At 47.2% G+C, this 23,060-nt stretch overlaps 1 protein-coding gene across 17 annotated transcripts in view; it reads right to left on the minus strand.

The window, feature by feature from the left end:
• Positions 1-23,060, minus strand: part of PPFIBP1 (PPFIA binding protein 1) — a 116,246-nt gene that overhangs the window by 43,749 nt on the left and 49,437 nt on the right. For 10 of the 17 annotated variants that reach the window (XM_044281431.1, XM_044281429.1, XM_044281436.1 and 7 more), the window contains exons 2-7: positions 14,027-14,111; positions 9,829-10,037; positions 2,927-3,013; positions 2,369-2,482; positions 564-695; positions 166-267 (exon numbers count right to left, since the gene is read on the minus strand). In XM_044281431.1, coding sequence (XP_044137366.1) covers positions 166-267; positions 564-695; positions 2,369-2,482; positions 2,927-3,013; positions 9,829-10,037; positions 14,027-14,090 — 708 coding nt within the window. In that variant the 5' untranslated portion in view covers positions 14,091-14,111. The remainder of the gene's footprint in view (positions 1-165; positions 268-563; positions 696-2,368; positions 2,483-2,926; positions 3,014-9,828; positions 10,038-14,026; positions 14,112-23,060) is intronic. The other 7 variants (XM_044281437.1, XM_044281439.1, XM_044281435.1 and 4 more) reach the window with 1 other exon arrangement.

The raw sequence follows: 23,060 nt of genomic DNA on the forward strand, positions 1-23,060 counted from the left end.
CAGACAATGAATCTTGGTGGCAATTTTGGGGCAGACTAGTGAGAAGACCAGCCACATGGAGGTTAAGGCCCCAAACAGCAAGACAAAAATACATGCTGTGAGTAAATCTCTTCACGCCCCCCCCACACACTGGCACCAGGTGGCAGTCTGACCAAGCACAGTCACCTCTTGATCACCATACTGTAACCTCTTTTCTTGAAATAACACCAGCTCCACCTCCAATTTCTCCATCTGCTGCCTTAATTCTGCAATAATCTTATGTAGAGACTGGAGTAGGAGAGTAAAAGAGGAGAAGAGTCAGGACAGACAGACAGAAGACAGGCGCAGAGCGGGTCCATAAAATGTGGTCTATGAGAAATTCTTACAGTTGATCTACTGGATAAGGCGGCCGACAACCAAGAGGTTTGCCATTAAAGGTTTGATACTGGTTTCAATCAGCTTTACCTCATCTGCTGAGTTAGGACCTAGGGTAGTAGTCTCCAACAGCAGCCTCCTAGCTGTTGAGAAACTATAACTCCCATCATGCCCTGACAAAGACAATAACCAGTCAGTGCTTCCCTCACCTCTGTGTCTTTGTATCGCTCCTCATGGTCACTCCTGTCTTTTTCCACTGCTGTCAGTTTCAGCTTCAGAGTGGAAATCTCCGCCATCAAGTCCAGCTTCTGAGTTTCTAATGACGTCCTGCTTAACAGTTCCTGGCATGGAGCAGAAAAATAGTCAGAAATTGTTCCATGGGTCAATGGTCTCGGTCTGAACAATGAACAGGACAATATTCAGGCAGGTAAGTACATGGGAGTTTTAGAGAGGACAGGCACCCGTCCGTGTTATACTTCTGAACTGTAGTCACAATTCTGTAGGCTGTCATTGGAAACAGTCAGCAAGCTTATTGGCAGACATACCTTAGCTACAGAGTTAGTTAGGTTAGCCTACATGAAATGGCTGTAAATGGCCTAATGTAAAGTCAATACCTCACATAGTGCAAATGACCAGAGAAAGTTCTCTGAAGACACTGAACAAAAAGGGTATACTTGGAGATTTCAGCTCTGAAGCCTGCCAATACAGGATGCAACTCAGGATCACACAAGATAAGTAATGAAATGTATGTACACAATGACACCCCTAGCAGAATAGTGAGTGCAGCTCTGGAGTATAATACAGGATGTAACTCAGGATCAGTACAGGATAAGTAATATGTATGTACACAGTGACTCCACCAGCAGAATAGTGAGTGCAGCTCTGGAGTATAATACAGAATGTGACTCAGGATCAGTACAGGATAAGTAATGTATGTACACAGTGGGGCTGCAACGAGTACACAATTAAATCAAGCAATTCGACACAAAAAAAATCCTCAATGCAAAATTCATCGCATCGAGGATTCGCTTGTGTCACGTGACCACGGAGCAGGAGAGAAGCGCTTGCTATTACTCCCGCTCCGTGGTCTCCCGCTGGCCTGCAATGCGCTCAGAAAGCTCACCTTTCAAGCAGGGGGCCTCCGGCCATTCCACAGCACGGAGCTGATGGCACCAGGGGGTGGGGGGGTAACGGAGCTGATGGCACCGGGGGGTGGGGGGTAACGGAGCTGATGGCACCGGGGGTGTGGGGGGGGGTAACGGAGCTGATGGCACTGGGGGGTACTGATGCACTTGGGCTGATTGCACAGGGGGGAACGAAGGGTGTTGGGGACTGATTGCAGGGGGTCTGATGAGTTTTTCTAAAGGAAAACAGTCTATTAATTCATTTTTTCTTATTAGAGTACTCGATTAATCGTAAAAATTATCGGAAGAATACTCGATTGCTAGAATAATCGTTAGCTGCAGCCCTAGTACACAGTGACTTCACCAGAAGAATAGCGAGTACAGTTTTGGAGTAGAATGCTGGATATAACTCAGGATCAGTACACGATAAGTAAATGCAATGTAATGTACACAGTAAATCCACCAGCAGAATAGTGAGTGCAGCTCTGGAGTATAACACAGGATGTACCTCAGGATCAGTACATGATAAGTAATGTATGTACACAGCGACTCCACCAGCAGAATAGGGAGTGTACTGTAGTTCAGGAAGGGGAAGACCATTTTGATTTATGTGTACACCCTCTCTTTTTGGAACTCTATGATCTTTGCTTTGAAAAGCTCCTGAGCCAAACTAAAAGTTCAGTGAAAGTTTTCTGGGTCACTAAGAAGACTCCAAGTAGAAGCCTCACTAGATGAGAGGAGCTGCTTCTCAAGCCCCATGTGAGAACATCATACCATGTGCATGTAGTGAGACCACAGTTTCTACTGGATGAACATGGGTTATATATGGTCACTGAATAAGCAATAAAATAGTGCCACAACTGCACAAGCACCAGGGGGCGCAATCGCACCTGCTGCAACATCTCCTCTGTGGAATTCAGCTTTTCTCTGTGTTCTTCCAGGCAGAATTCAAGGTCCCGGATTTTCTCCCCTTGTGCCTCCACCTGGTCAGTCAGGACACTCACCTGGAAAGTACATGATCAATAAAGGGTTAAATGAGAATTTGAATGGTATTTTATCAGGGATAATATTCCAATTTGTCTCCTACAGTCCCAGATACAGTGCTGGATATTTTGGCCATTCGCCTCCCCCTTTAATCTGTCTTCTCCCTTACGCCCATTGTGAGTTGAGCCCCCCTCCTCATTCATTAATTCAGGGGCTGAAAATTGCATGCTGGAAAAAGCCTTTGTTACAATGCATCAGTGTAGGTAAGAGCTAACAGCCTAGAGTTGTGCGAGCAGGACTAGGTAAAAGGATTAGCGATGGTGCATGTCACCAGTCACTGACCGCAAACAAAGACCTTGAAAATGGCAAAAAATTGAAACGCAAACTAAATTACAAAGTTGAGGTGTGGCTTTATTGACATAAGACTGGACTGGCCCTTTAAGGACTTCCATGTACTCAGATACCTGTAGCACTAGAGACTCCTTGTCATTCTCCAGACGAGACAGCCTCTCTTGGTAGATGTCACTTGTGCCTGTAATGTGCCCATTAACCTGCAAGAGATTATTGTTTGCAATAAGATACACATGGTATAGCTCTAATGTACACAAGAATGTAAGGGTGGCCCTTTAAGAGCGGTCTGATCCTGGTAATCTACACCCCCAATAACCAATGCCTTGGTGATCCGGACAAACATGGCAACACACAGTCTCTGGAGACGAGGCTGTACGTCGCTCCATGATCACACGCAGTACACGTATGTGCGACATATCGCTGCTCTGACCAGCCTGGCGGTATAATAATTAACCAGGGACTGGTCATCTGCGATATACAAACAAACCGCACGAGACTGTACAGCTGCCACCTGGCACAAGCACACATAGATAAAGGAGCAGTACACCTGCAGCATCTCTATTTATTGAATAACTGAATTCAATCTTCCCTGTCATTCCCTGTCATATGAAAAATCTGCTGCCCGCTACAATTGGCACTGCTTACTTCAGACAAAGATTCAGGCGGGCATCCATTCAGCCTGTGTTCAATGACGGCAGATACTGGGGGCAGCAGTATAGCAGACACTATATTGTCACAAATCAATGATGGCGCCACTAGAGACATCAGGCTAGTGTATACATTTATACAGTCATCTATGGAGTGTGGCAACTTATGCATCACTGACGCAAAAGAATAAAAAATGTAAGCAGGAGTCCAAACCAACCAATCAGGTTTCATTATCCAAAGGGCTTTTGAACAATGAAAGCAGAGATCTGATTCGTTGCAAGAAGTAACTTCTCCACTTTTCCTTTGCATCAGTTTAGATTAATCTCTGCCACCGATGGGTTGCAGCAGAAGACACTACCAGTTTCAGTGGGCAAAGGGTGTGGGCAACGTCAGGGGTGATGAGGTACGCAGGACTGCAGGGTGTGACCAGCATATAAAGCCAACAAAGGGTAGTGATCACCTTTATGGGAGGAAGATGAAAGTGACGGCACAACCCGTGCGGCTTCTGAAGTAGAGTTGTTGCACATCTATAAAAATCCTTAAAGACTTGACAGTAGCTCAGGAAGCCCAAAGCTAAAATAATCCCTGGGTGCACAAAGTAACAATACAACCATGTAATATAGGGCAGCCATACCAACCCCTTGGTACAGAGGGATGCCGTTTTACAATCTCCCACGCCCCCCCCTTTAAAGGGCTATGGAAACCTTGAGGGCAATTTTTTTTATGGTTTCAATTTACTCTTTTTGGGCTAAAAAAAAAAATCATTTTTTCAATTGGTCTTTATTAAACTTTTTCAGCACTTTTTGTGATACATGCAGTTAAAAATCTGTATTAGCAGACTGTCCCTCCTGAGTTCCATGGCTCATATGAAGCCTCATTATAGCTAAACTCCAAGCAAACTGGTAAAAATATGGCTTCTAGGAGAACAGCAGATCAGAAATAAAGCTTCGCACGAGCTGATGCCATTCAGGAGGGATATTCTACAAACAGACTGATATTTAACTGCATGTTTCACAAAAACGACTGAAATTTTTTAATAAAAATCAATTGAAAAAATGACTTTTAGCCCAAAACAAGTAATATGCAATCATAAAATAAAATTGTTCCCGTGGCCCTAAGGTCTGCCATTATTACAGGAGCCGTCATGCAGCATCCTGTCTTCTTCTGTCAAGCTGTCAAATGTCTGGTTTTGCCATCATCCAGCTCGCCCGGAATCCTGAAAGGATGTAATTGCATAACTAGAGGTCAGCCAGTCAAAAGTTTAGGCGAGGGTGAATAACTGCATAATGGCTATCACTATGCTTTCCTGGCATCCTGAACATCAGCAACATGAAAACAGGATGTATTGCTGCCTACCTGGGGAAACCTTTCCAAGAGGCAACTTGTAACTCAGCTTTCCCAGATTACTGAATGGCATAAATGACAGGTTATGCTGCGACAGTGGTGTCGGGAGGCGTTACAGTTTAAGAATTCAGATATGCTGTTCAGGAGTCTGGGAAAGCTGTACCCCAAGCCCTTTTATTAGTCATCTATTACATCAAGATGTTGGCACCACATACAATGCACAGTGCGACCCTTGGCAGCGGCTGGACGGTGGCCATCAGTGGTAAGTTACATTTAAAAGGATGTCTGGAGTCCATTATAGACATCACACACTGAGACAGGAGCTGCGAAATAACAGTCAGCTCTGCAGTCTTCCTGCCAGCTCGGGAGCACATTTCACATCTGTCCATCTCCACGAGCTCCAGGCTGGGTTGACGAAAGACAAAATATGCTATAATCTGAACAGAAGTAATAGATTCAATGTGTCAATGAGTGGAGATTATATAGTATTTTGACAGTCTTTAATATACCGTATATATAAAAAAAAAAAAAAATGGGAAATGGAAAAGAAAAAGTATTAAAAAATAAATAAAAATATTGATCAATAGTACAATGAGCAGTAAGACATAACTCAGAATCTAAGAGTACCGAGGAAAAAATAAATTACAAAAGGGGGAACAAAACATAAAAAATATATATATAAAAGTAAATAAAAATATTTTAAAATGTAAATAAAAAAAATAAAAATAGTTTCATCACAGATGACCACAATGCTATTGAACCTACTTTCAAGTTCGACACGGAAAATAATTCCGTCCAGGTGAAGAGAAGATGTAGCCCGGTGTTCAAGAACTGTTCATGCCACAGATGAATCAAAGAGTTGTAGTCCCCCAAGGCCAATGTCTTAAAGGACCTCTGTGCATGGAAGAAAAAGGTGCACAGACATATCTCTAAACTTTACATCCTGAGGGAATGGAGGTCCAAGCAGTCAGTAAGGAGCAGAAGTCCAAGTAGGAGGCAAAGGCCTGGTCTTCGGGGTGATCTGTAGACGTCTGCCACGTACAAACGAGATCAGCTGATGTTGTGTTCTCGGGAGACACTTCACGTCTGAGACTATAATGTCCCTCACGAGTCACATCTACCTCTATTCCGTAACACCATACATTAGTTGTGGCCTTTGTGACTCATCTCCATCAAACACAAAGCTGGGAGATCATAAAACACTCAGCGTGAAAAGTGACAATGAAACTTCTGAAGAGGAGTTTGTGGCGTCTTTTGTTGTGATACTTTTTAACAGGTGACTGGCTCTTTAAAATGAGATAAATGAAACCCAAGGTAACTGGTAAGTATTTGCTCAACCAGCCTCCTACCCGTCTCCTGACCATGGCATTAAAGGGGTTTTCCATGCTCCTGATATTGAGGAGCTATCCTCAGGATAGGTAATTAATAACCTATTGCTGGGGGTCCAACACCCTGTTGCCTTCAGCCTCCAGCACTGGAACTAGGACGCATTGAAGGCCAAGTGGCCAATCTAGGTTACTGCAGCTCAGCTCCCATTCACTTCAAGACGATTGCTTGTCCCACCCCTGCAGAGACTGCTCTTCCCCCACTCTTTCAGCCAATCACACTCAGTCATTCTTATCACTGAGAAGAGATACTTCTCCTCCTCCATGGATTTCCTTACAAACCAATACTGCTACATCCCCGGACACAAACGTATCAACTGCACTAAAGGGGGCCCCAATCACAATGAGGGCCCTTAGGGCACATGGACATTATGGGGAGAGTGACTAAACATGAGTGGCTCCTGTTCTGGCAGACCCAGCTCATCCAGTTGAATGGCTGCCATGTCATCCCCTGCAGCAGACTTGATCACCATTCAACAAATTCCGTAAACTGCAACGAGACAAGAGCGGGGGAGGGGAGTTTGCGTTTTAAGTAAACAGGAAGAAATAAAGCCTCATTATACGTTATTTATAGAGTGCAACGATCTGCGGGATCAGAGATCAAGCACCGAGCAGAGGGTTTCCTAAAGAGCACAAATCTGCTTCCCAGCAGAACTTGGCAGCTGAGGACGTAACATTTCTCGTCCCCACACATCTGTGTCAGCGCGGAGATAATGTGATAATTGAAACGTGCTTATCAGCAGATCCGGCCGTTAATTGCCGAGAAGACGGCGAGATGCAGAGAAATACGAGAGCGAGGTAACAATATGGTGAGATCAGAAATATTCACCCCCAAAAATTCACACCATGAAATGTGAGGACCAAGAACAACCTGCTGCAACTTGTCTGAACGGCAGACGGTGAGACACGAAGATATAAGCTGAAAATACTATCCTGCTAGATCGGTATCCAGGAAAGCTGGGCGACCACCCAGAGGGCCGCTATTACAGCTCAGACCGCCCACTCAGGAACCTAGGAAAGCTGGGTAAGAGTCTTTGTAAGGGCGGTCATATTGGTGGCCACCCAGCTTGACAGAAGACTACAGCTCAAGGACATAACGGGTTAGAATCACAGGGAACTATGGGTGGGGGTGCCACAATGCTGGACTATTGACAGGGCATCAAGAGGAACTTGATGCCCTGGGGTTAAAGCACGCATAGTCTACACACATCTCACATCAGCTTTTCCTTTATGGCTGGTCACGTGTCGCCTGTGTTAACTGTACTCAAATCTTAAAGAAAAGTCTCTGTCTTAAAGGGAACCTGTTATCAACTTTATGCTGCCCATACTAATGGCATAATAAAGTAGAGACAGGTGAGTCGATTTCAGTGTTCTGTCATTTATAAGTTAAAAGTAAATGGTTTTCAAGAACCAATATCACAACCATTGCAGACTGGGCCTGGAAAATAGTCATGGCTGCCTGAGAAGAGTCATGGTTAGTCATGGTGAATTCCTGCTCTCCCTGCCCACCTGCTGATGACTGACAGTCCTCTACCTAGTTTTCTCTAGGAGAGAACTGTCAGTCATCAGCAGATGGACGGGGAGAGCAGGAGATTATGTATAACCAGGACTCTTCTCAGGTAGATTTTACTCTTTTCCAGGCCTGGGCTGCAATGATTATGATGCTGGTTCTCAGCAACCACTTACTTTTAGCTGATGAGAGACACACCACTGACATCAGCATTTCTGTCACTATTTTATGCTGCCCTCAGTGAGGTCAGCATGAAGTTGATGACAGGTTCCCTCTAAAGAGGACCTTTCATGTTTTTTTTTTTTATACTAGATAAATACCTTTGCTTGCGGGGTACCAATCACAGCGGAGAGCGTCAGGGAGAAGGTGAGCTTTTTTTTCTCCCTTGGCTGTGACGCTCTCCAATACATCGCGGCACAGCCAGGGAGAAGGAGACGTCCCCCGAGAAACCCTGGTGTCTCCTCCTCCCTGTTCCGATGCTCAGAATTTGCATACTGAGCGGGAAAACTACAGGGGGGCACAGCGGGGCGCAAGAGCGATATTTTAAAAAAACAGGCAGGGTGGCAGCATCAGTGGGAGGTAGCCCGCAAATAAAGGTATTTATCTAAAATAAAAATAAAATTTTAAAGGTCCTCTTTAAGAGGCATTAAGAGAAGGAATTTTTAAGCTCCAGACCTTACAAGAAATCTTCATGGTAGACGTGACGGCTCATTACATCCTCCGTCAAGACGCACCAGAACAGGATATGTACCAAGGTAGATAACGGGAGTCTGTCACCTCCAAAATCAGTTTCAAAGTAAGACTCCCTCCAAAAACCATACCTTTCCAGTGAAAATCCAGGCTTTTATACCTGAGGATTTCAGTGCACTGTGGGCGGGGCCGCTCTGCCTGGTGCACCATCGCTCATTGACAGCCCCTGAGGATCAGGATTTCAGTGCACTGTGGGCGGGGCCGCTCTGCCTGGTGCACCATCGCTCATTGACAGCCCCTGAGGATCAGGATTTCAGTGCACTGTGGGCGGGGCCGCTCTGCCTGGTGCACCATCGCTCATTGACAGCCCCTGGTATTACAGAGCTGAAAGTGATGACGCAGGGGAAGCCAGGTAGACAGAACACAGCGGCCCTGCACACAGTGCGGCGAAAATATTTTTAGCCTAAAATTAGAAAGAAGCATTTCTCAGGATTGCATTTTGACAAGAATGAATTTGGAGGTGACAGATTTCCTTTGATATATTTTCAGGGAAAGGCCTCCTCTGAAATACTCTGTGCTGCTGCGAACCATTGCCCTTTCTACAGTGCAGGTCTTATGACACTGCCCGTCACTTGCAGCCCGGTGCTCACAGACAGGCCACTGCCTCGCCATAAGATCAGCACAAACGCTTTGTGCTGCTGTGGACCCTGCTTTTAGTCTGTGACCTCACGCACCATGATGCTGCCCTGTCACATGCAGACCCATCCTCACTAACATCACCACATAAGTGGTCAGGGCAGGCCATGCCCTCTCCACAAGATCAGCACACCCATCTACTGAAATACTCTGTATTACTGTGGGTAAATGCTTTCTCCAACAAGTTGACAACTAATACACCCACCATCCAAGGGTTATCCTGTAGCTTTCTACCCCTGCACCTCAACCTTTCTAAACACATGTACTAACGGGAGCCCTGGAAGCGGGGGGTATCGCTGTATAAGTAGGACTATTTACCATCCAGGAGCGTGGAAGAGCAGGTTCAGGTGTTTGCACTGGTCATCACCCAGCTTTCCACAATCCTGAATGGCATAGGCCTTCTCATACAGCAATACACCCGCTGCCAATCCCTTTCTCTTTGTAATGCTAGATTGGTCATGTAGGGGCATGGAAAAGCTGGGTGACACCTAGTTAGAGTGGAGCTAGTTTACCAGAATGCAGATGTCCCCCATTCTACTCATGTAAGCAGGTTGGGGACAACCAGCTCAGCTTCTAGTTCCACAATCACACAGGAGACCAGGACATATCACTGCCTCATCAGGCACATTTGCCACTCAGGGTCCGAGGAAAAATGGCTGATGATTCTAGGACTTCGTAATAGTGGAATATAATTTTTTAACAACATGACAGCAGAGGACTCCTTGAGCAGTGGGCATCTTACCACCAACTGACTCTGCAGCCACTCAGCCAGGACTTCTGCTGTGGAGTCGGGCACCTGGCATCTCAGCCCGTCTCTCTCGTCAGTGTCCATCATCTCCAGCATCCCCCGAAGGTCCTCAATAAGATGTAGGACTCGTAAGCTGCCCATGAAGGGGGAAGTCGGGGACTGACAATCAAACAGGCCATTCGAGTACTCCAGAGCCTTGGAGCCTGTAAGGGAGAAAGTGCAGCAATTAAAGGGACAGTACACCCACAATCAGTCAGCTGAATACATTCTACTGTTCCCTGTTATCAGCCGTCCAAGGCTGAGAAGAGGTAGAACGTCTTTTTCCCATATGTTGTGCAGTCAAATAGAATCTATTGTTTCCCGTTTCAGCCATTTATTTTAGCAGGAAAAATAAAAAATGATACTTACACTACTCACAAAAAGTTTGTGAGATTTGGCTTTCGGATAAAATTTATGAACTTATGGATAACAGAGAGTTCACGCTACAGTGATATTATGTCATGGAAGTAGGGCATTTAAGTAGAAGCAACAATGGCGATTTCCTCATCTCAAACTATTACAACAAAAGCCAACAACAGTGGTGGGTGTACCCCCACAAAAATGTCAATATATATATATATATATATATATATATATATATATATATATATATTATTTTTTTCTATATATATATATATATATATATATATATATATATATATACATACACACACACACACACACACACACACATATATATATACTGTATTTTTCGCTTTATAAGACACCCCCCCCCCCCCCAAAAAAAAGTGGGGGAAAAATGGCTGTGCGTCTTATAAAGCGAGTACTAGTGAGGACTTCCATTAGGTGCCAGGAGTAGGGAGTGAGCACTGCAAGCGCTTGTAGTACTCACCCTCCCGGTCTTCATTCCCGGGGCTAGGCGCTGCACTGTCCTGACCGCGTACAGCGTCAGGACGTAGTGCGCACACAAGGACCTGAAGCTGCTGAAGCTGCACGCAGTCAGATGACAGAGCAGCACCGGCCGGGAAGACAGGGGAGCGCGACTTCTGCCAGAGGTGGAGAGAAGCCGCAGCGCAGGAGGTAAGAGATGGCTTTTATTTTTATCTGATATAAGGTCTGATCGGATGTCCTGATATTCATGGGGGCCTGATCTGATGTCCTGATATTCATGGGGGCCTGATCTGATGTCCTGATATTCATGGGGGCCTGATCTGATGTCCTGATATTCATGGGGGCCTGATCTGATGTCCTGATATTCATGGGGGCCTGATCTGATGTCCTGATATTCATGGGGGCCTGATCTGATGTCCTGATATTCATGGGGGCCTGATCTGATGTCCTGATATTTATGGGGGCCTGATCTGATGTCCTGATATTTATGGGGGCCTGATCAAAATTATTATTTTTTTCTTATTTTCCTCCTCTTAAACCTGGGGTGCATCTTATAAAGTGAAAAATACGGTATCTATATATTATTTATTCATTTTTTTTTATAACCACATACAGAACCAATAACATTCAGACACTGCTCCGATCACTCCTTTTCTTCACACCCTGATCCTGGCTGAACATACTGAAAATGCCAGGAAAGGACCACTCAACCAAATCATCATCATGGCCAGGGATTGGCTGAGTGGGCATTTGGCATTTATGGTGTTTAGAGCCAGGACAGGGGGTGGAAATCAGCTGTGATTGAAATGGCAGCAGATATTTTTTTTTGTATATGTTATTTCCCCCAAAAAACCCTTTTAAAAGGGTTTCCCAGCCTTCGGGACTTTGATAAGAAATAAATCATATCAGCTCTCCACCACTCCATTTGGCTCCCTAGCTCCGCTCCGCAATCTTCCTGTGAACGTCACGAGATGCCACTGCAGCCAATGACTATGCTTAGCGTGATGTATGCCTATGCAGCACGTCACTGTTGGGTTACATGCCACCTGGCGACATGTGAGTGCTGAGGCCAGTCTCTGGCTGCAGCGGTGCACTTCACATTGTTCGCTACAGGCTAGGGAACAGAAGATCGTTAAACGGAGCGGCAGCAACACCCACTTCTGGGCAGGGCTTACATAAAGCCCACCCATTTTGGGCTGGACCAAGTCAGTCTCTAACAATTCTGGACTGTTGGCAACTTTGGGCTGACTACAGGATAGTGTAAAGGGGGCTATCCAAGATATTGTGAGCAGGAAACCTATGAGGATGACTAATGTTCTTCAATGGGATGAAACCTCCCTGCCCCCAATTTTCATTACTTTAGGTCATCTATCTTCAGTACGGAGACCCTTCATGTGTGTGATCTCAAACACTCCCCTTACAACGCTCCTGCAAGGTTATAAATGTTGACAATTTTACTGCTTCTGGCCTTTTAAAGATCAAGTTCTCATCAACATCCCGCTAACCTAGTCCTATATCGGACAACCAAATACATATTTTCCATGGCACAGAAAATTAACCCATGGATTCTGGAAACGACCGAGCTTTCCAAGAAACCTGAATGGTAGATTTTTCTAGTTACAGAAATATACGTCCGTCTGCATAATTAGGAGCATTTACCATTCACTCTACTAATTACTTTTACTCTCCTATTTTAACACGTTAACATTTTTAAGATCTCTGCTTGCTATCAATACATTCTTAATCGACAACTTAGAGGCTGGCAATCTATTCTAATCCAAGGTTGAAACAAAAACACAGAAATATAGTGGCAAATCTGGGGGAGCTGCTCAACCCCTAACACTGTAGCGTGTTTTTCATTGGGGGAGCAGCCCCACCGCATGTGGACCGCAGCAAACGACTATCCCCAGCAAAAAAATATTTTGCATACGGTGGAGGATGTCGGCGCGGTCCACATGCACCACAAAGGCATCCTACACAAAACGGAGCATTGTGCGGATGAAAATATAATCATAAATCACAGAAAAAATGCACCAAACGGATATGCCACTGACTATACTGGCTAGTCATAAATGCAGATATTAAAAGCTGAGACTTTTGCCAATATATTCCTGTCAGGAAGATATCGGAGCCCACATGGTGCATCCTCTGGATGTGAACATGCTTATATTCACTGACAGCAAGCATAAAAATACTGTGTGCTGTACAGGAGCGTTGCCTGGATCCTGTAGGATCACTGTAGCAACTATGTGTATAATCTATTTGGAGTTGCTATTTAAGTGACTGCCCCTATAGCAGTGATAGTGAACCTTTTACAGACCGAGTGCCCAAACCGAAAAACCCACTTATTTATCGCAAAGTGCCAACACGGCAATTTACCCTGAATACCAATATAGTATATCTTCCATGTACTTTATCATTTAGCTATAATAGCCTGCCTACATTCAGTGTGCTGCCTGTGCTGTTCATAGTGCGCCGTGCGCTGATGAATGGCAGGAAAAGTCTTAGGCATATTGGTACACCTTAGACTTTCCAGGGCGTCGGTGCCCACTGAGAGGGCTCCGAGTGCCGCCTCTGACACCCGTGCCATAGGTTCGCCACCACTGCCCTATAGGCTTGCTCTAATACTCTGCCCAGCAGGGCTCTGTTCTAAAGAGCAGAATTAGCTGCTTGGCTCCGAGCATCAGGATAATCGTATTTTTAAAGCAACTGAAATATCTGGTGCAGCTGTCATTCGACACGGTTACACCTCACCTGCTCCCGCCTGAATTCCCAGCACCCTAATGACCCCCCCCCCCCCACTCTAACCCTCTGATAGGAGGAATCCAGAAAATGACCTTTAAACATCCCCCTTAAGAATTCTGTCCCGTCACCACTGTCTCATACCCTACTGGTCACCCAGCTTTCCCAGACTCCTGAACGGTATTTGTCTAGCTATATATCCTTCCAAAATGCTGTATGGAGATGTGACATGGAGGAAAGCTGGGTGAGAATTCCTTTGGAAGACACAAAGATGAACATACAGGTTGTCACCCAGCTTTCCCAGACACCCGAATGGTTTGTTGGTCCAGCTATGCAGTCACACATTGCCGTACTATAACTGGGAAAGCTTGGTGAAAATTCACTGCCAGCCAGCTTTCCCAGACACCAGAAAGGACATCCCCCGGTGCCATATTACAGTATAATTATGGAGATGTGACATCTGGAAAAGCTGGGTAATGATCCCTATAAGATGGTATGACACAGCTTTCCCAGGCACAGATATCACTAAGAAACCGTAACTTGGCAGAAGACGACTCACCAGCTATAATGCCATCCATCTGCTCCAAGGCCGCGGCTAACATGTCACTTGCGTCTGTCATCATCCTGCTGCCGACGTTCAGTTCCTGGAAGACAACAATGAAGAAGAGGTTTAGTTCCTTACTGAGGCGACAACCCTTAATGTCAGTCTTCACTGTACCTCTAGCATTCTATTCATGAACCAGGAGGCTAGGGGTGAAGAGATTTTGAAGCATGGGAATGAAAGCACTGCTGTGATAAGAGGGCAGCTTTCGGCGGAACTGTCCCACATATAAACCGTGGACCGGGCTGCGATAATTTTCGAGAAAAGAGCCTTGCACAAGTTATGCTTTATGTCTTGCTAAGGCCCCTTTAAAACGATGTTTGGATTACGTTTGAGACGAGACACAAATATAACCTTGTAAGGCGAGAGAAGGGACTATAAAATACGGAGACGAGGACGCCGAGCAGATGGAAATGGTTCATAACGCTGATGAGAGAAAGCCGACACCTGGCAGCAATGAAAGGGTTAAACACCACCACTACTACAACTAAGATTACTACTCCCTTCAGCAACAGTTCTTGAAGGGGCTGTCCAAGATTGGTAACACACAAACAAAAAAAACGCAACAACTTAACTCTTCACAATCTTCCGATTCCTGTGTCATGGCTTCTATCTCTGCCGCTTGCAGTGTCCGGAGTGTGACACAGACCGGCCAATCAACAGTCTCAGCAGTGATGCCTCAAGAACGGCACATGACAGCAGGTATATCGGGGACCGGAGGTGGAGTCCCCCCCCCCCTTTTTTTTTTTTTTTACTTTTAGACCACACCCAGCCCCCTGGAGATTTCAATATAAATCTCAGACAAGATTTGTAGATAAAAGGGTGCTTAAAAATGCAACATTTGATAAATTACAGCAAAGCAATGCTTATTTCAAAAATACCCCGCCTGATAAATCCTGTACTGATCCGAAGTTACATCCTATATTATACTCCAGAGCTGCACCGAGTATTCTGCTGCAGACGTCAGTGTGTAGATACATTACTTATCCTGTACTGATCCGAAGTTACATCCTGTATTATACTCCAGAGCTGTAGTCACTATTCTGCAGGTGAAGTCACTATGTACATACATTACTTATCCTGTACTGATTCAGAGTTACATCCTGTATTATACTCCAGAGCTGCACTCACTATTCTGCTGGTGCAGTCACTGTGTACATACATTACTTATCCTGTACTGATCCTGAGTTATATTCTGTATTATACTCCAGAGCTGTAGTCACTATTCTGCTGGTGGAGTCACTGTGTATATACACATTACTTATCCTGTACTGATCCTGAGTTACATCCTGTATTATACTCCAGAGCTGCACCAAGTATTCTGCTGCAGGCGTCAATGTGTAGATACATTACTTATCCTGTACTGATCCAAAGTTACATCTTGTATTATATTCCAGAGCTGCACCGAGTATTCTGCTGCAGACGTCAGCATGTACATACATTACTTATCCTGTACTGATCCCGAGTTACATCCTGTATTATACTCCAGAGCTGCACTCACTATTCTGCTGGTGGAGTCACTGTGTACATACATTACTTATCCTGTACTGATCCTGGGTTATATCACGTATTATACTCCAGAGCTGCACTCACTATTCTGCTGGCAGGGTCACTGTGTACATACATTACTTATCCTATACTGATCCTGAGTTACATCTTGTATTATACTCCAGAGCTGCACTTACTATTCTGCTTATAGAGTCACTGTGTACATACATTACATTACTTATCCTGTACTGATCCTGAGTTACATCCTGTATTTTACTCCAGAGCAGCACTCACTATTCTACTGGTGGAGTCACTGTATACATACATTACTTATCTTGTACTGATCCTGAGTTAAATCCATTATTATACTCCTGAGCTGTACTCGCTATTCTACTGGTGGAGTCACTGTGTACATACATTACATTACTTATCCTGTACTGAACCTGGGTTAAGACCCGTTTTATACTCCAGAGCAGATACTGAGAATTACACCCAGTATACAGGAGAAGAGAAGTGGTACTGTGCAGTGTCCATATTCACAGAATAAGAGCAGACACTGAGAATTACACCCAGTATACAGGACAGAAGAAGTGGTACTGTGCAGTGTCCATATATACAGAATAAGAGCAGGTACTGAGAATTACACACAGTATACAGGACAAGAGAAGTGGTACTGTGCAGTGTCCATATATACAGAATAAGAGCAGATACTGAGAATTACACCCAGTATACAGGACAAGAGAAGTGGTACTGTGCAGTGTCCATATTCACAGAATAAGAGCAGACACTGAGAATTACACCCAGTATACAGGACAAGAGAAGTGGTACTGTGCAGTGTCCATATATACAGAATAAGGGCAGATACTGAGAAATACACCCAGTATCCAGGACAGGAGAAGTGGTGGGAGGAGTTGCTGTTCCTTCCTGTTCCTGTTTCCTGTTGTTTGTGGGTGTGTGAGGTCCGGGAGGCTTACCAGCGCTTTGTTTGCCGGGGGAATTGCTACCCTTTCCCCAGGGGGTGGCAGTTTCTCCCGGTATGGATCCCCGGGCCTCCGGCTGCCGGCGTTCATCACCACGTGTCGGCAGCCGCGGCGGAGATGCGCGAGTGGAGAGGAGGGCCTCCAGGACTGGAGACCTGGGCTTGGATACGTCGGCGCTACTGGAGGTGGACGACGATGCAGATATGAAGACTCCGCAGCAAGCGGCCGCAAGGTCGCAGGCTATGGAGGGCAGCCCCGCAAGTGCCGTGGGCAGGAGGGGCCCTGATGCTAAGAGCGGCTGTGATCCCTGCAGTGAGCCCAAAGGAGTACCAGGTGGGGTCCGGAGGGGTCCCAGGAGAGCAGCCAGCTTGGGATCCTCTCTGGACAATTTGAGTCAGCACACGAGAAAGCAGGATGCTGTGGAAAGGCCCGCTGCTGCACAAGCAGCGGGTGAACACATGAAAGGTACAGTGGCTGGACAAGCTGCCGGCCGGACTGTGGGACGGGATACAAGGAAGGCCGTGGAGAAGGTGACGAGGCCAGAGGCTGAGGTAGGTGATTCAGCATGTGGTGTGTCTGTGTCGGTGCCTCAGCCCGGCAACAAAGTTACTGTAAAGAAGCCTGGTGTCGGGGGTTCTTCCTGCCCAGCGGTTGAGAGACTGCACAATTGGGGTACTTTGGGCCCTAAGGAGTCTTCAAAAACCTTTTCCTCCCGGGTAGCATATTTTTTGAACATGCATGAGGAGGTCAAGAGGGAATTAAAAAGACTAAATGTGGAATATAAAAATGTACAAACGCAATTTAAAATGGCGCCTAAAACAAAGAAGGCAATCCTCTCCTCCAGACTGGTGAAGTTGGAGGAGATAATCGCGGTTTTGGAGGAGAAGAGGGCCGCCATTGAGGAAAATGGCGGCCCTTTCATGGAGAAATTCAGGCATGACTGCAGATTTGAGGGCATGTCTGGACTGTCCGGTACGCCTGGCCCCAGTCTGTCAGGGCAGCAGGCTGGGAGCCAGGGGAAGGTGGTACCTGGAACACAGGATTCGGAGGCGGACTCTCTGCCTTGTGGCCAGGGGGACCCCTCAGACCTGATTGCGGCCGCCTCCGGGGATGAAAGCGGGTCTGGGGGAAGGCTAATGCTAGAAGTCAGGCAGCTGGAGTCCCCGGTGGGCAGACTGTATTTTGGGGATGAGGAGGTCCCTGAGGATGAGATGGTGAAAATCACAAAGGAGAAAAATAAAACTGTAAAGGAAGAAGTGCTTCGATTTGTGCCTTTTGAATCCGCTGCTGTGCCCAGCCCGGTTCCTGTAGTGGAATCGGGTCAAACAGTGCGGGAGATTAATTCTAAGATGGTGACGGGAGGTGCCCCCCCTTCCTGTAGTGGTAGGGTGGTCACAAGCAGCGCAGGGGGTAAAACCCCAAACAGTGTGGCGAACAAGGATGTAATGATTGTGGACAAGGTTCAAGGTGGTGGTGCTGAGAAAGAGGAGAAGAAAGCATTAGAAACTGATAAAACTGTTGATATTGTGAAAAGACCATTAAAATCAGTGGAAGGTGTAAAGACTTTGGAACCTATGGAGAACACTATGGTCGATTATCCCAGGACTGTTCGGGCCGTGGGGGGTGCGGGAAGTGGGGAGTCCCCTGCGGGTTTTGCGGGGGGCTCCTCAGGGCCCGCCCCCAGTGATTCTCCGGTCTCTTTAGGGAACCCGACCAGTCCAGGGGGAGTGAAAGGTGATGCAAAAACAAATATGGACGCAAATGTGGTTGTGAATGGGATTGTGGGTAATGATGTGCAGGTGGCTGTGGGGGTGAATGAGTACGTGAATGAGGTTATAAATGAGGATACAAATGAACTGGTGAATGGGATTGTGGATGAGGGAGAAATTGAGATGGTGGATGAGGAAGCTTTGATTGAGGAGTATATTGCGGATACGGAAGTGGATGAACAGGAGGAAGTTATGCGGAAGGAAGCAATGAGGAAGGATGTGAGAGAGAGGATGGCAAAAACAAAGACGTATGCAGGTGTTGTTTCTGGTGACTCTTTGCCCAAGGTTTCGGGCGGGGGTGATTTGCAACGGCGCCTCCTGGAGGCCCTAAAAAAAGGACCGGGGACTTCCATACAGGTAGAGGGAGGGTCGGTTGACCTGGCCTTTTGGACAGAAAGGCATGGTTTTAGGGCCTTCCGAGAACAAAGGAGGGGTGAGATCGTATGGACTCACCCCACACCGGGGAGGGACCGTAGGAATGTGGCCCGTCTCTATTGGAGGAGTAAGGAAGCAGCAGTTCCTTCTAGGAAGACTGTTGTGGAACTTCTCCTGGGGGCGGGGTTTGTCGCAAATGACATCTTTGCGCTCATACATCCCTACGGCACCGCTATGTTCGACGTCAGCTTTGTTAGGCCGGAGGGTTTGGAGCTCTTCTGGTCTAAATATGAGCTGATGAAGAACACCCCGGAGTGGCGGGGTTTTGCCGTCGAGGCCATCACCCGCCAATCGACTGTGAAGACAGTGACCGTTTTGACCTGTAATGAATCATTGTCTAGTGTTGACATCATGACATGGCTTAGTCGATATGGTAGGGTGGGGCAGTTCCCCGCCAAGGTGCTCGATGAGCATGGCATCTGGTCAGGTGCCTGGACCTTCAGCGTGGAGCTGTTTGATCGGGGCAATTCTGTTGCTCATATTCCCTCCTCTGCCTTCATAGGAAGGGATAGGATTATGGTGTTCTATAGGGGCCAGCCAAAGGTCTGTCACAAGTGCGGCAGTCCCACCCACTTCAGCGCACAATGCGATGTTCGCATGTGTGCGAAGTGTGGGGACACTGGTCATCTTGCCGCATCTTGTAGGCGGATCCGGTGCAACCTCTGTGGGGACCTAGGTCACCCGTTTAGTCGCTGTCCGCTTGCCTTCGCCAACAGGGTTCAGGGCCGGGCTCAAGATCAGGCAGGCACTAGCCGCGAGGCTGGGTCTGTGGTTGGGGAGGAGCCTGCTGCCGGGACTGAATCAGTTGGTGAGGGGACAAGCGCTGGAACTACTAGCGCTGGAAGAAGCAGGCAGGATCCGAAGAAGCAAAGGCCGTCCAGGATCAGGCGGCTAGAACAACGCCGCAAGGATAGGGAACAGGTGGCAGCTGACCCTTCAGCTGGTCTTTCGGCTGGTCTGGCTGAGGATCCCGGTTGTAGTGACCCGGGGTACAGCGACGATGGGGAACCAGAGGCCCAACCTGTGGAGGCTAACCCATCCGCCAACCCTGTCTCCTCGTACGGCGAAAGCTTGGACGAGGGTGGCAGAGCGTGGTTGGAGGGTAGGAGGAACAAGCGGAGTAAGAAGAAGAAGAAAGGAGAGGGTCGTAAGCCCTCTCTGGAGTGGGACCCATCTGTCCCACTCATCCTTGACCAGAGGCCTAAGGAAGGATCAACTGGGTCCCCTCTGGTGGAAGTCTCTAATCGGTACCAGGCCCTTGACGAGGATCCCCCAACTGCTTCAGCTGGGGGGGAGGAGGGTGTGGTGCCAGAAGGCGTGGGGGCCTCCTCGCAGGCTGCCGGGCCCTGTCCTTTGGGGGGTAAATTACCTTCTGGAGGGGGGGCCAAGCCTAGAACCTTGGGCAAAAAGGATGGTATGGATGTCTCTGTATGTTTGAAAAGACAGAAGGAGTGTGATGGTTCAGATGAAAATGCTGATGGTGGTGGGGTGGGGAAAAAGAAGGCTATCTAACTCGATCATGAATGATGGCGGAACTCACCCCGTTGACACTGGCAAGCATTAACGTTGCCAGTATTAAGTCAGACGCAGCTCGTTTTCTGGCCTTTGATTTTTTCAGCCGTATTGAAGCTGATATTTTGTTTTTGCAAGAGACCTGGTTAACAAGTACAACTCTGCTGGCAAAAGCCAAGCGAGAATGGCGGCTAGGTCCGTCTTTCTGGTCTCTTGCGGCCGAGCCACGTAGCGGGGTGGCGGTACTTTTTAAGACCGCCGAAAGAGTGGAATGCAGGAGGATAATCGAGTTAGAAATGGGGAGGTGCCTGATTTTAGATGTCCTCATGGGGAGACAAGAATTGAGACTAATAAACATCTACGGCCCACAGAGTAAGTGGGACCGCAAGTGTCTCCTCATGAGGATTAAGCCTTTTCTTTTTACCAGCCGGCAAGTGATCTTTGGAGGGGACTTCAACAATGTGACGAGGGCCTGTGATAGGGGAGGCTCCAAAGGTGGGCTGGATGCTGATAGCGTTGTGTTGTCTAGGATAGTTGAAGATACATAGTTGATTGGTGGACGCCCATTTGCGGCATAAGCCAGACCACGTGGATTTCACCTTTCATCAGGGAAATCGTAGGTCTAGAATAGATAGGTTTTATTTAAAGGAGGAGGCCGTTTTCTCGGCTTTAGAAGCCGTGGAAGTGGAATTCTCCGACCACTGTTTGATTATTTTCTCTTTGAATGTTGCAGAGACTCCCTGTATGGGCAGAGGTATGTGGAAGCTAAATTCATCTCTCCTGGAAGAAGTGACAATAAGACAGTCCTTTGAGGATTTCCTTCAGAGCCAGGAACCCTTGGTGGACCTCTGCAACAGTAAGTCGGAGTGGTGGGAGATATTCAAAAAAAGGACGGCGAGGTTTTTCCGTGAGCTTTCTAACCTCAGGAGCTGGGACAGATACTGTCTGTACCAGGAACTGAGGAAGAAACTTGAAAGACTGGTTTCGACGGGGGGTAGCCGTGAGGATATCTCTCGTGTGAAATCCTTGCTCAAGAGGTGTCAGTACGATAGATACGCCTCTTTGGTAGCTGAAAGGGATTTCGGGAAGTACCGCTCACCTGACCCCTTTGGAAACTGTAAGATGGCAGTAAAAAGTAAATTTGTGGTAGGCCTGGTCGACAGTACGGGTTCCCTGAATAGGTCCAAATCAGGGATCCTGGAGGTCGTCAGGTCTTTCTACTCTCACCTCTTGGGTAGGAAAGAACTAAATCGGGACCGCTTTTCAGCTTTCTTGGCTGAAGCTATTCCCAAGGCAGGAATAGACCCCTCTCTTGATGTTTTGGCAGAACCTATCAGGCAAGAGGAAGTGGGACTGGCCATTAATGGGCTTAGGCCCAAGAAATCGCCAGGTCCGGATGGCTTAACATCCGAGTGGTACAAGGCTTTCAAGGAACAATTAGTTCCTCTCTTGACCGAGGTGTTTAACGAGTGTCTTTCCTCGGGCACTCTGCCAAAGTCAATGGGTAAGTCAGCCCTGATTATTCTGTCAAAGGGTAAAGATGCATCCCGCATTGAGAACTGGAGACCCATATCGCTTCTCAATGTGGACAGGAAGATTCTGGCAAAAATACTTTTCTGCAGATTGGTGAAGTTTGCACCGAGACTTCTTTCTGAGGCTCAGCACTGCTCTGTTCCCGGTCGGAGCGCTTTTAGCGCCGTTCTCGGTGTCCGAGAAGCCGTGGAGCGGGGCAGGGCGGGCCTTTGGAAAGGGTTCCTGTTATCTTTGGACCAGGCAAAGGCTTTTGACCGGGTGAACCATGAGTACCTGTGGTCCGTTCTCTTGTGGTATGGTCTACCCGGGAGGTTTGTAGACTGGTTAAAAACTTTGTACAAAGGGGCGGAGAGTTTCCCGTTGATTAACGGTTGGTCGGGTCAACCTTTTGAGGTGGCTTCTGGTGTCCGCCAGGGATGTCCTTTAAGCCCTTTGCTGTATGTGTTTGCGATTGATCCCTTCATTAGAAGGGTAGATCGTGGACCGTTGGCGGGGGTGGGGATGGAACTGGCGGTGCGGGGGCCATCTCTGAAGGTGGTGGCGTACGCCGATGATGTATCCATTCTTGCCTCTTCGGAAGAGGAGGTGAGCTGGGTGATGTCGGAGGTGGACCGCTATTCAGAGGTTTCTGGGTCTCAGATCAACCGGGACAAATGTGAGACTCTCTGGCTGGGGGAAGGGGATCCTGTCTTCGATCTCCAGGGCACTCTTCCAGAACCCCAGAAGTCTGTAAAGATCTTAGGCATCGATTTTGGCCAGGATGGAGATTATCATCAGCAAAATTGGGAGAGTAGACTAAAAGATGTCGCCCAAAAGGTGGACCGTTGGAAGGGATGGTCTTTATCCCTCAGGGAAAGGGTTCACCTGTGCAAAGCCTACCTGATTCCCGTGCTTTTGTATCTAAGCAGTGTTTGTGTTTTGCCAGGGTCTCTCTGGGGTACGGTCTACAGCCTCTTTTTCCAGATGTTGTGGGGAAACAGGCTGAACCTAATCAGGAGAGAGGTTACTTACCGCACAAGGAGACTAGGCGGGTTGGATATGGTCAACCCGGTGGTATTCTTAACAAATACCTTTTTGAAAATTAATATTGCAAACCTCTGGAAAGAGAGGGCTCCTTTGTAGGTAATTTCCTGTAGGGAGTGGTTTCGGCCTTTCTTCCAGGAATGGGAGACAGGAGGGCGAGTGAAAGACCTACGTGCGTCACATGGATATCTCCCGGCTTATGTCGCCCCGGTTCTGAGAATCCTGAGACGGTGGGGTCTGGGGAAGGGAGAG

The sequence above is a fragment of the Bufo gargarizans genome, chromosome 2, assembly GCF_014858855.1.
Source record: "Bufo gargarizans isolate SCDJY-AF-19 chromosome 2, ASM1485885v1, whole genome shotgun sequence".
NCBI lineage: Eukaryota > Metazoa > Chordata > Amphibia > Anura > Bufonidae > Bufo > Bufo gargarizans.